This window comes from Branchiostoma lanceolatum, chromosome 12 (assembly GCF_035083965.1).
Source record: "Branchiostoma lanceolatum isolate klBraLanc5 chromosome 12, klBraLanc5.hap2, whole genome shotgun sequence".
In the NCBI taxonomy this organism is placed as follows: Eukaryota; Metazoa; Chordata; class Leptocardii; order Amphioxiformes; family Branchiostomatidae; genus Branchiostoma; species Branchiostoma lanceolatum.
Window position 1 is genome coordinate 6,998,843 of NC_089733.1, and position 14,357 is coordinate 7,013,199.

Consider the following 14,357-nt stretch of genomic DNA (forward strand, 5'->3'; position numbering starts at 1 on the left):
ACACACACACAAAACACAGCCGTTTGCCTGGATTTTCACAACAGCTCAGTACATGTACATGGAATAATGTTGAAGTCGTATATTGTATCAGATTGAAGCTAAATAAAAAAAAATAACAAATGGATTGCTTTGTTCGTCAAACAAGCCTTGTTTTATCTACGGCAAACATTGTTTAGTTAAACATTAACTTGCTCCATCTGTTTGAGTCTTCGTTTCCATAGGGGGTGCTCCTGCGCCCCCTGCAGCTGAAGGTACGTATTGCAGGTGATAAGGTTGCGGCGTTGCCGTGTAGAACACCTGTACAGGCACATGTGCGCCGCTAGGGTCCTGAGCGATAAAAATCTGCTGATTTGTTCCACCGGGTTGAGTTCCAACAGCGCCAGACTGCATCACAACGAACCCACCAGGGATCATACCTACGTTCAAATCGTATATTGTATCAAATTCTAGCTGAAGGAAGTATCAAATAACATCGCAATAATATTGCTAGCGCTCAATTTTTGACTACAATAAATGATATTTAGTTTGATTTACAATGATGATAATAATTATAATAATTAAAATAAGAATGATAATAAATAGTAGATAAATAATAATGACCATGATGACGATAATGATAATGAAAATCATTATCATTATTATAATTTTAACAATTAGAACAAAGTCTCTGCCGCTTTTCTCAAGAAATCGTTTCATTTCCGACAAAAACAGTTGTTGTTAACATTTTCTCATGTGTACTATCGGCGGGTATCATCTAATCCATGTTCTACATATATATAGATTGAATCACTCAGATAAAATACGGTAGCTCTTAGTCTGAAGTTGTTTAGAAGTGTTTAGTATTGTGCAGAGTTCGCCATACAACAGACAGAGCTTGATTGCTTGATTGCTTGATTGATTGTTTGATTGATTGATTGATTGATTGATTGATTGATTGATTAATACCTTGGTTGTCAACAGTCATGGGAGCAGTGTGGTTACTCTGTGATGCTGGCTGGCCGCAACAACATGCGGTACAGCACAGGATGGAGACGACAAACCCCAACACAACCTCCACAAGGGCTAGGATGGCATTCACAGCGTGCAGGGCGACGTTTGAAGGTCCACAGGGGATGATGGTAATGCTACTGCCATTTTGAGGAGGGTAGAGTTCTGGTCCATGGCCTAGGATATAGCAATGGAGGCTATCTGCGACGGCAAATGCGGCAGCGAAGCCCAAACATACAACGGCAAGTAAGATAGCCAATATACCCATTACCATGAGCGCAACAATCCAACGTTTGTTGCTAGGCTTTCTTCCGCTTAACACGCCTACTACTCCAGTGGCAAAGACAAACGCTCCGCTCCAGATTGGACCACCGATGAGGTGAGCTGTAGAGGATATGTCCAGGTTTGAAAACATAGCGACCGCTGTGATCCCAAGAATCATGCTAATCGTACCGAGAACGACTAGAGTCCATCCGAGACGAAATATCACCTTCCCGTTGTACGCCATCGTTTCAAGTTGTGCCTTCTTCAACGTAGGATCTGGACTAAGTTGTGGAAATACTGTGTGAAGCCTCGTAAGGACAAAACGTTGCTTTTAATGCGGTTATTTCCGGTGACGTCATAGTTCCTGTGCCATTTGGTACCTGGGCTTCTTGAACTTTGGACAGATGACGTCATGTACGACCGTTCATGTTTACTTGTTTGAGAATTCAGTTCATTAGATGTTAGGAAATGTTTTTGGCAAATCTTTATGTCAATGCCGTTAACCTCCATTAACAATAAACCACCGGGTTACATAAACCTGCACTGAGATAAAAAACACTGGGTTTGAGAGATCTCTAGTGCAGCACCCCCCAGGTATGCAGAGTTTAGATGTACAGGAGTGCATTATACTGGAGAACGTTGAGTCGGAGATCTGTTGGAACGTATCTTTTCAGGGTGGAGGAATTATATACCCTGGTGGAATTATGTTTAGCAGAATGATGTTATCTGTACAATAATAAAAGTGTCTAAATAAAAGGTACGATTGCATGGTTAGATGAATAAAAGTCTACTAGGGATTGCACCTTTTTTTTTAAACCTGCAAACTTTTATCCTGAAGCGAACTATTGTCAACTTAATAATTTATACAAAATAACAAATGAAGTCAACGATGCAATCTTGATTTATTTATTTATTTAGATTAAACACATTTGTGGAAGGATTGACATAACAGGTGACTATCACCTTTTCAAAATGTCAACCCAGATCAGACTGTAAGGTTTGGACCATCGCACACCGGGGCATGCCCCTACTCTTTTTCGAAAGGTGTGGTGTTTTTTTTAACGTGCGCGGGGTGTGGCTCTCCCCAAACACGGGACCTCTATTTAACATCCTATCCGAGGTACGTCCCTACCCGAAGCTAGGTAATCGAACTCGGGTTCCCTTGTTTGACGGCCGAATGTTCTAGCTGTTACGCCACACGACGCCACTAAACTTATGATTTGAACTCAGAGTCGGGATTTGGTGCTCTGTTTTTGCAGAAGTTGTTTCACCATGATCGCAACTTCTTTTGCACATCCAAAAGACCACGCAATACCATTGCCACCATGACCATAATTGTGGATAATCTAAAGAAAAAAAGAAATATCATATCATAAATCATTCATGGATATAAATCATAGTAAATAATTATATGCGGAAGTCATCTTAATTCAGCCTAATACATACATTCTAGATTGCTCTAATGTGAGGAGGAACTGATATCAATATTTATTATGCATCATACAAAAATAATCAACAAGATGAATTTTATCTAAAGTCTAATCATGAAGGTTATGCTGTTGATGTTGTTGTTACTGTGCATGCCTAAACAGCGTTCAAATCCAACATGGCAGCCCTCATGGATGCCTTTGAAATCAGTACACTCATGTTCCTATCAAAACCCTCCAATCATCATTTCAGAACAGTAATGCTATCCTTTATGCGGTACACACCTGAACAGTTTTTCCTGATAAATTATCCCTTTTCTCCTCTCTTTCCAGTCTGATCTCTTCCCTCATCGGTCTGAGGCCAGTTTTCACGTTCAGGATTTCTACATTCTGCAATATACATATACAAATGTATCTTAATTCAATGCTATGATACACAGAACGATTTTCCTGAGTGCAAGGTGCCTCGCACAATAGTAATATGCTACTGGTTAGTTATTGATTAATGTTGATATGTAACGTTGGGTAACATAAATTCGGGATTTTTCCGATGATGGTTGACTGAAATCAATCTAGCAGAACAATAAACCATCCTTTTTTCTATGATTCTGTCAGTATCATGTACTATCTTTGCACTAATCATATATATGGTAGATTTTGTCTCTAGTCGTGCTGACACCATAATATTTCAACTTGAAACTACCGTCCGCCGCACGCACAATGACGGTGCTGTCGGACAGGGGTGAACATTAATTCGGGAGAGAAGATTCGTCTTGAATATCTTACCGCTAATTACATTTTATACAGCAGCTATTCGTTCCATCCTTGGCTTGAGGAGAGTGCTATGGATATAGACGTGTCCAAGTAAAAAAATACACGAAAAAACGGCCGTACCGCACACATCAGGCCTACGGGAACAACTCGTGTGTTGAGTCGGTAGCTTTAGAACGTCAAAGTCGACATCCACCGTCATGACAACGTGTACATTATTCATGTAAAGTTAGCCGGATGCCGTAGCATTGATAATACTACTATGTCCATGTATTCTTTGTTGTGTTAGGAGCAAACTTTGAGGAAAATATCTTCCTCAGTCCACTATCACACGCAACATTTAGACAAAAAAGTGTTCTTCACAAACCTTTGTCGTCTGCTTGACAACAGGATTCTGGGTAATGATATGGCGGCGGGAAAATACACGTGCCGTAGGTTGTAGCAACAAAGAGGGGTTTTGATGATTGATCACACTTAGAGTACAATTGCAGGTCAGCAATTTTAAGAAAATAAGTTGTCTTGTAAATGATTGTGTTTAGCAGGAAGTGGATGTGACATTTGTCTTATAAACCAGCCGACAACGATGTAGTGTGATTCTCCCACGAAGCCCTCAGACTGTTCCAATAAGGGACGGAGAGTTTTTGTCCTCGTCGCCTTCTAATGCATGCTTATCGAAGCTTTTCAGACAGTGTTCTGAATACGTTAGTCTGTCAAGTTTGCATTTCTAGCGGTATTACTGATTTTGCATCTAGCACATATCCCTAAATACCCCGTTTTCGAAAAATCCCGAATTTAAGTACCCCACGAATTTATGTTACCCAACGTTACGTGATATATACTCTTCTGAAACTCTCCTTTAGTAAAAAAAAACATTCTTATTGACCCTGTGGCTTTACTCTACAAACATAATATTAAATTATACTTCTTCGATGAGATAATGGCTTGATGTTACAAGTAACTGTTTGGATGTATAACTGTATACCTTAAGGGATGGAAAGACAGTCGTAATGCCGTCCAAAATTTTCTCAGTGTCACGTGGATCGACACTCAAGTCCCATCTTCCATGCTGTCGGATTCCACCAATCCGTGTATGGCTATGCCTGTGACGTAACATAATAGTGAATTCAAAGCAGAAACACGTAAGTCACAAACTTTTATAAGATGTACAGATTATATTATTATCACAAACGCACATGTTTATAGTACTAGAGTTAAGTATTTGTGCTACATATACTTCAGGTTTGCTATGTTAGTTCAGAGATTACGGGGTCTTTTTCTAAATATGGATTGGTATTGAATTTTTCTTTTTATTTGAGTTGAATGTGTGATAGTTGTGTGCCAATTTGTTGAAAATAGAAAGAATGCTAGCGACCCCAAAAAACACCCCTCCATATAAAATGGTATGACGACCCCGTGACGTCACAATTAAAGATGGCAGCCACCACACATGGCGACACAGCATTAATCGGCGCAGGCGCAGAAATAGTTTTGGTACCCTTGGTAAAAGTAGCTGTAAAGGGTGTTTTTCTAGGATATGTTGGTATTTCTGAGCTGGATGTTACAGGTAAGGGTTTCTCCCTTCTAATTGTGTTGAAAAATCAGACTTGGATCCATGTTTGTGGTGTCTATAGGCAGTAGAAGTTTGGTGTTTTTGTGTGATTATCAGGTAGAGAAGGAGGTCAAAGGTCAATTTTTGTAAACGTCGCTGGATTCGTAGGGGTTGCGCCGATTAGAAAGTTGAAATTATGCTCTAGATTGAAACTTTAGAGGCCTGACAGCCCTGCCAATGCATGTTTTTCATGGACTAAAACTCAGGTAGGTGACTTTTGACAGCTTCTTTCTTACATGATTGCCATATATCAAGATAGGAAGCCTGATTACGCTTCTGTGGCCACATGTCAACGGATCCAGCAAAGGTTTTGCTACGCAAACCTGTAATTAAGCGAACGCATGGGATAAGAAAAGGGAGGCAAACTTGGAACTACTAAAATTAAGGCATTTTTATCTATAACTTCATTTGGTTGATGTATAATTGTCTGTTCTCACCCGGATATGACGTAGGGACATCCCGGAATGGAGGGATGAATTCCTGTCAGCTCAATCCTGTGTTTAATCCACGGAGCCTTCACCTTTGGCAGATAAAAGTTAGTTATAATATTAAAGTTTTAAGTGTTATAATTTTTAAAATGGTTGAAGGTCAATTTAATGATTTGATGTCATTACCTTGTTTTTATATGTAAGCTACTTTTCAAACATGTCCATTATTATTACCAACTGTAAAAAACACAGGTCAGTATTTATGGTTTTTTTATCCATAAACATTCTCTCTCTCTCTCTCTCTCTCTCTCTCTCTCTCTCTCTCCCTCTCTCTCTCTCTCTCTCTCCCTCTCTCTCTCTCTCTCTCTCTCTCTCTCTCTCTCTCTCTCTCTCTCTTACTGTTCATAGAGACGCCATATCATATTGTACAAAGCACAAATATCTTAATATTTTGCCTTACTGTTATGATTTGTCCCCTGGAGGGGACGACTTTGGTATCTCCCACCAGGTCACGTGCCCCAATGCCTGTGCAGTTCACGATGATGTCATGGTCTAAATATAGCTTGAGTGAAAATAACAACACCGAGTTAACAGAATTAGATATTGTCATAAGCGGTAAAAGAACGAATAAACCAATCGGCATAGTTAAAGATTGAATTTGACAAACAAGCGTCCACAATCTGATTTTGGATAAAGATATGGGCACAAATAAATTCGTATACACACGCATACACACATGCACACACACTCACACAGGTACACACACACAAATAAACACACGAACGCAAACAAACACAAATGCATCGCGAGACACGCACCTCGTCCAAGGAGTGCACTTTTCTCTCCACAAACTTAACACCTGCTTCTTTGAGTCTGCAAATCATGAAAAAAGTGCATAAAACATGTCTCAGACTGTATTTATAACAGCTGCCAAGTATACACCGTATGCATAAACGAAAACGACATTAAAAAGAAAAAAAGGGGTAAAATGCCCAAAATCTTCAACCTGTTTTCAGCCCATGGAAGGAAAAGCCTACTCTCCAACATGAACGTCGTACAGAAGAATCCATCTCTAAAAAAAGAAAATATTATAAAGTTTCTAGACATACATAGAACATTACAATTACAATAAGTTGCAAAAAAGAAGCCATAGAAACAACGCAAAATTACAGGTTTGCGTAGCAAAACCTTTGTTGAATCCGTTGGCATGTGTGGTGACCGCCATCTTGATTTTGTGACGTCGCATGGTAGCCATACCATTTCATTGAGAGGGGTGTTTTTGGGGGTCGCTCTATTTTTAACAAATCGGCACACAACTATCACACATTCAACTCGAATAAAAGAAAAATTAAATACCATTTCATATTTATAAAAAAAAGCCGTAATCGCTAAACTAACATAGCAAGCCTGAAGTATATGTAGCACAAATACTTAACTCTAGTTGAAACTACTTTTGAATGCTTAAACTCACTTACTTGTAACCTGGAAACAGGTTTGTTAATTCCCATTTGGTTGGATGACGGTATCCTTGGACAAGGTCCTTCCAGTCTGGATCCTACAGTTTAGAAAACCGTTATCTTTTGATTTGATTATCCTATTTACTATTTTTAGTACCACCGAGAGGGACAAGTGCTACCATGGATTTTTTTTTTAAATCTGCAATAACCAAAGTTTATTTTGATGTATGATAGCAAGTCTGCATGAGTAGATTTCTTGGTGTAATCACGTGACCAAATGACGTCATTAAAATGGCTTTCGGGGACTAAATTCAATGGACCGGGACAAGTTATCAAACATCAATGATTTTCGATGAAAATCGGTTTGTAGGCAAAAGATACCACAGGGATCACAAAATGATACGTTTTTGGTCGATATTTTGCATTTTTGATTTCACTTCCCGGAGGGACATTGGTTTGGAAATGATCGACAGTAACCTTAGTGATATTCTTAAAAGGTGCACGTGTTGCTTTACGAACCTAAAGCCATTAGAATTGCGACCATGTACGCTTCATATGGTCTTATGGAGAAGAAAAACAAAGGCACCCTACTTGTTCATCCACATGCATCCACATGGTCCAGCCAGACTGAAGAAAAAGTCCGATCTCGGGTGCATACGGGGTCTTCAAAAGAGCGGTCAAGTACTCATGTGACCATCTCAACCACTGCCTGTGGAAGAGAGATACTCTTGTTGTGACAGGAAGTTAAGGGGACTTAAACTGCACGAAATGGCCTCAGATTCTGACATATCCGGACAGGAGAAACGGCATCCGGAACCTCAGATCCGTAAGAATCCGGACGGATAATTATAAGGGGGCCGTATTGTACTAAAACAACTCAAATTTACCTACATTAACGTTGGATACTTGGATACTTTATTTCCTCCATTAGCTACATACATAGTATGAAGCTACTCTTCCTGGAGTAACCACGGAAAATACATCAGACAGACTACATAGAATTGCCTACAGGCTACATAAAATTACTGCATTAAAATTAGCTAACTAATACACATATTCATTGACATCTCTTGCCTGAAACTGCTCTGAGTTGCGGTTTGTATTCGATGCGGCAAACTGTTCCACATAGATATTGCTCTACACATGAAGGTCTTTTTCATAGCATTGGTTTTTGGTTTCGAAAGTTTGTAAGTGTTTTTACTGGCATTGCGTGTTCTGTAGCCGTGCTGCTGTGAAACGGGAAACAACTGTTGGTAGAGAATAGCAGGTTGTTGTGTGGTGAGTATCTTCCGGAACTGGGACACAGTGTTGATTTGTAGCCTTTCTTTCAACCTACATATGAAAGTGGTACCCAGTTGTGGTATACCACTTCCACAAGCAAGATATTTCAGGCAAATTTGAGTTGTTTTAGTACAATACGGCCCCGTATCCGTCCGGATTCTTACGGATCTGAGGTTCCGGATCCCGTTTCTCTTGTCCGGATATGCCAGGATCCGAGGCCATTTCGTGCAGTGTTATGAATTGAAAATTGAAAAGAGCGTCTTGGTGTTTTTTATTTCAGTTGTACGCTTTAAGTGGGTACAGGCAACTATCATAATTCTGCGTGGTACTCGAAGACCACCCAAGTAAGAATAAATCTTGTCAAGAATATCTTGAAAACCTGGATGTATCTATCTGAAGTGTGCATACCTCGGGGACAACTGATACTGTTTTAGTAAATGTCTTAAAGGCATCCAGAACATTTTATGAGGCTTGAAACTTGAATAAAAAAACTCCAATTTCTAGTCATTCCTGCACATAGTAAGTTTCAATAACACTATACCATTACATATCGACATTAAAGGAGCAAAGATACGATATCGTTGTGTGGTGAGAACTGATAGAAAATCTAAGCCCTAATAGACTGATCCTGATTGTTAATCACCATTAGCGGTTTGACCAATGAGATAGTGACTACATGTCCGTCAAATATTTGCATTTCTATGTTTTAACTTTGCATTTCTACATTTTGACGGAGGTGGGCGGGGCTATGGTATCGGTCTATTTACACTAGGCGAATGAAACTAAAAGATCACCATGCAGCTTATTTTTGTGCCACTTTTGAGCACTTTGATAAGAAATACGCACGCAGATGTGGTAAACAGTGACATTGAATGCCAATTTCATAAAGATTACAGCAACTAGAATTTCCAGTTTTCAAGCCTCATAAAATGCTGTGGGTGCCTTTAAATTTACCTTTGTTTCTGTGTTATATTGTAACTTGCGGTATCATAATAGCTGGTGATAGATTCAGGTAAACCTTGTCCTGTATACGCTCTAATCTCAAAAATTATTCTCACATTTCTCTTTTTGTCATTTTACTCCTTGGTAGGCTCCATACCCCAGCAGCGACGTCACTGGTGGTGTTCGGAGAGAACTTGTCGGCCATGACAGTCATGTCCAACCCTGCCGTCCCACAATCCTCCACGATACGGAGAGCTGACGTCATTCCCACAATTCCTGCACCCAGCACCACAACCTTCATGGCTACTATGTTCACGATCTTAAAGTGGTGACATGAATGAAGATTAAGGAAAACGATAATAACAGCAACAAAAAGACTGAGTAATAATAGATAGATAGGCCTTCAACAAAGAGCCCAAAATATGCATTTTCGGTCTGAAAATGGCCAGGAAACCTCTATGAGATACTTTTGAAGAAGTGTATGCCAAATGTGTGAATGCTGTCCTACATGTATAGGCATATGTCCAAGGCACCAATACACCAAATTTCAGGTCATTTGGTTGTAATGCCAGGGCACAGGATGCCAAAATGTACTTCTTTTTTTTGCTTAGAACTAGCCAAAAAACCTGTATAAGATAATTTCGAACACTTACATAAGAAATGAAAATAAATAATAACTAGATTCCCAGGACACCATATCCTCACCAAATGATTTTAACTTTTATGACTGACGTATTATGATTTTTTCTCATCGATTATAAATCATACCAGTTGATCATCTTCTCACCCAAATAACAGAAGTTGCCCTATTATGAGCATGAGCTTACGTGAGCTTAACAAAGAAGGTTATGCTAACATTTATCACCAATTATGCAAATGAGGTCCTTATCAACATAATTTGATTTTGTGATGTTGACATTCACATAACTTCCATAACTTCCAGGCATTCTCGAGTTATTCTGGTCTTCTACATAGTGACATACACACATACACATATACGAACGCTACCCAAAACATAACCTTCTGGGCCAAGGTAAATATCTTGGGTTATGTCCCCCCACCCAATTCCATGTCGCTTGGTCCAATAATAAAAGAATGGCAGAAGAAGAAGAAGAAAAATGCACAAAAAACAAACAACAATACATTTTAAGCCATACCTGTGTCTAGTCTGTATAACGCAAACTCCAGCTGTCCGGGGGTTTCTGTCCCCTCCTAAGGCTAAGCGGTTTCAGACGGCAGCTGACTTGAAGGGCGAATGAAATCAGGCTAACCTGTGGCATGAATTGAAATTATAAAAAAAACAAAAACAGCAACACAGCAACACAATGTTTCAATCCATAGCTCTGGTTGCCCCACCATTCTGCATTTGGACTAGCTTTACGGGAATGAATAATTCATGACCACACCGAATGTCCCAGAAGTAGTTCAGGGACGCACACATGTGTTTTTTGGCCTTGTCCGCTCAGCGAGGTCGATGTAGCTGTTGTTACCTTCGCTTGTTTTGGGTAGCGTTAGTATGTATGTGGGTATGCATGTATAGGTAAGTAGGTAGGTAGTCGACGTGCGGACGTGTTTACGTGCGACGTGCACCGTCGGGGTTATACCGCCCCTTGCCGGGTGACAAACCCTTTCGTTGGCTGATACAAGACGGGGATCGTTCTCCTGTCCCATGCATGTATGTTTCTTTGTATGTATATATGTAGTAAAGCAGCATAACTGGAGAAGGCCTGGATGGATATTTGGTATGCGGGTAGGTCTTGATGAGACCTGGAAATGATTAGATTTTGGGCCTCCTTGTTACGGTACTGCTGGGAACATCCGGGTTTTATATCTCGTGTTTTGGACATGATTTTTTTAGTGGTGCATGGATTATAAGCTTTTTGGGAAGAGAGTAGTTGGTTTGGGCACCCTAGTGGCTTTTTGGCACTGCAGGAGCAGGTTTTGCTTTAGACTTTGAAAGAGGATAACTCAAGAAGGGGTTGACGAATGGTCATGATTTTTGATATGTAGGAAGCTTGAGTGATGGTTTACCTAATTACATGTGTTATGCAAATCAGTATCTAACTTGAATAGTTAACGAGGTGGTTTATACATCCGCTGCATTTCATAATAGGACTCTCAAACATGTCACATAAGTAGCTGAGGAAGAGAGAAATATCGATAGATACTAGTATCAACAATGCAAATGAAGACCTCATTTGCATGATAAATTAGAAAGTACTATAATTCAATAGTGGTAAATGAGGATGTTATAATTATGTGAATGTGAACATCGTTCAATATAAATTATGCTAACGAGGACCTCATTTGATTGATGATAAATGCTAGACTAGCCTTATTTTTCAAGGTCATACTTTGAACAACTTCTGTTATTTGGGTGGAGAAGATGATCACCTGATATGATTTATAGTCAAAGAGAAACACTCATAATACGCCAGTTATAAAGGTTAAGATTATTTAGCGAAGGTATGAGGTCGTGTAACTCTAGTTATGGCATATTTTAGCTTGTCTTTGGGTGTAAGTCTGAAAGCATAATCGACCAGTGCTACGATTATGAAATACCCCTCCCCAAGCAGATCAGTATTGTTTTGTTGTGGGCGTAGAATGTTAACAACATTAATCGTGCATACGAACTAAATTAGCCATGAATTATTAACGTAACACTTCATTCGTCTGTAGAAATGAACAAAATATGCTTCGTTGTAGAATGTAAACAATACATTACTTACCCTTTCTCCTGCTGGCACAGTTAACATTGATGAAGATTCTGGGTCAGGGCAAGATCCGTATTTACTTTACAAGAAACTTAAAACGTTTAGGAGGGTCTGCATGGGGGTAGTCTGTATAACGCAAACTCCAGCTGTCCGGGGGTTTCTCTCCCCTCCCAGCGGTTGGGAGGCGGTTACAGGGCGGCGAGCGGTCACGGGAGGCTTGATTGAATTCAGGCTACATGGGGGGAGGGGGTGATTACAAAATAATCTAAGGAAAAATTTCGTCGCCGATTACGGGTTACGTTAGATTCTCAGAGCTGATTACGAATTACGTTAAATCATGAGGCTTCCCAACCGACTGCAACACTTTTCGGAAGCTCCAACTGTCTACTTTTACGTCAAAAATATTGATCATAACAAGATTCCAACGGCAATGTAGTATACCCCGTAGGTATACCACTGATTGGCAGAACGGGTGGGGTAGCTGCCACCTAACCCGGTCAGTGGGCGCTAATCATGACATTTTCCCCCTACACATCTGGATGTTGTTTTCCCACTGGTACAACGTGCGTGTCCAGGGCTCGGCAGACACATTCCTAAATTACATTTCTAGCAAAGAAATGGTCGCTGAAACGATGTAAGAATCGCTGTGCCCCCCACCCCCTTCAATGTTTTCCTCGCCTGCATCGATATTTTGACCCAGGAAAGACTGCAATGGACAGAGGACAAAACTAGACAACCTTTTACTTAAAGAAGCCTTCACATAGTATGTTGTGACCTAGAAACTTAGCGTAGAAACTTAAAAAAAAGACCAAAAAACACAGCGTTTTCTGTAACAAACTTTACTTGCCTCTCTCGCTATGTTTTGGTTGACCACCATCTTGAATCGCATTGAATTGTGGGCTAAAACGAGCCTGCTAAAGCTTCTTGTAACTAGGCAACACGCTTTCCATGAGTTTTGGTGAACATTAAATTGCACTGACAAGGCAGGCGTGGCCTAAGTCTGCCCGGCTAAGGGTCGCCGGCTGTGCCCTCGCCTAGGCGCGCCTGTCAGTATTTACCGCTGGGGAGTCCCATGTGGACCTCCGTGCTAAATTGGGAACTTTGCTGGCTGGCCACTGGTAAATCTTGTTATGTTATTGAATACCGACTTTTACGGACACCTCCTGGAGGGAGGGGCTACATGGGGGCGTCCCAAGAACGCTCGACGCAAAATTCTGGAGCTTCATATGACGCTAAATTCAGTCAGCCTCTCTACTCTAAGTTCAAAACTCACCTACTACAAACTAACCTGTATCAAATGGAGTCTAACCGGTTTGTTTACTTATAATGAACCTAGAGGCAGTATTGAACTATGAACTTCCACATCTGACATGGGACGCCACATTTGAGCCCGATAAACACCACAGCTTGCTTATGAATGAAGATCTTTGATGGTGGAAATGTCTATTTTCGTGTACATGTATATACAATGTAGAAATAATAATGTGACGTTATAAACAGGGACATATGGTATCACATTGTATTACGTTGAAGTTCTCCCAACTCCACTCCAACGTATATAAAGGAAGTACGGTCTCATTGTACAATGTCATAGCTCTACCAATTACAGCATGGTAACCTGACGTATATGCTCTTTTAATCGACACAATTTCTGTGAACGTTTCTTTTAATTTTGTGCCTCCACGGCGACGTTCATCCGAATTGATATAACAAATGCACTGCCTGAAATTGATAATCTGGTCACGTTGATTACCTACCAAACTAGTGACCCCACCTTGACACGATATGAACCTCTTCCAACCAAATAACAGGGGTGCTTACGTCATATGCCCACAGGGCTTCATTTACACTTTGGCATACACCTCTTTGTGGTCATTCATCTGGGATTTTTCGTTATGTTTATATCATAAGTGTAAATTTTAGATCCCTGCGTCATTCTATGAAAGCTCAGACTTTCGCATGGAGATAGTTAGATAACATACCATAAACTGTAAATAAAATGCCAATTAGCGAATCATTCATAACAACCAAATAACGCTTAGTAGTAAAGGCTTTATTCTCATATCTTTTGTTTAACTTAAACTTAAGGATAACAAGTAATCTAAAGAATATACACTTAGGATCAGCTTTTTAACATATTTTTTTCGTTATTCCATTGACCGTAAGTTGAGGCATACATTGACAGTTTTTTCAAAAGTATAGTAACTCTAAAATTGTGCTTAAGCTGTAAGATCACACTGAATTGATTACATGGATGACATTCACTATAGGCACCTCAAAATTACTGTGTGCTAGCGAGAAAAGAAAAAAAAAGTTGTGCCCGAGATAAATTGTTTTCATCATGAAATTAAGTGGCCAGGGAGGTTTTACAAATGGCTAAAATTACAGACCATGGTACACCAATTAGATTTTTGTTCTTTCACCTTTTCTTAGAAGACTTTGTAGAACTTCGCTCTGAGATTAAATACCTTTTGTGC

The 14,357-nt window shown here is 40.0% G+C and overlaps 1 protein-coding gene across 1 annotated transcript; it reads right to left on the reverse strand.

The window, feature by feature from the left end:
- Positions 1-2,134: 2,134 nt before the first annotated feature.
- Positions 2,135-12,283, reverse strand: LOC136445694 (D-amino-acid oxidase-like). The gene is made up of 11 exons (XM_066443827.1): positions 11,896-12,283; positions 10,324-10,437; positions 9,283-9,485; positions 7,535-7,652; positions 6,962-7,041; positions 6,493-6,558; positions 5,947-6,166; positions 5,496-5,578; positions 4,432-4,549; positions 2,964-3,068; positions 2,135-2,597 (listed from the first exon to the last, which is right to left on the reverse strand). Exons 3-11 carry the CDS (start codon positions 9,465-9,467, stop codon positions 2,478-2,480), a joined length of 1,095 nt encoding a protein of 364 aa, XP_066299924.1. The 5' UTR covers positions 9,468-9,485; positions 10,324-10,437; positions 11,896-12,283; the 3' UTR covers positions 2,135-2,477.
- Between the last annotated feature and the right edge of the window lie 2,074 nt (positions 12,284-14,357).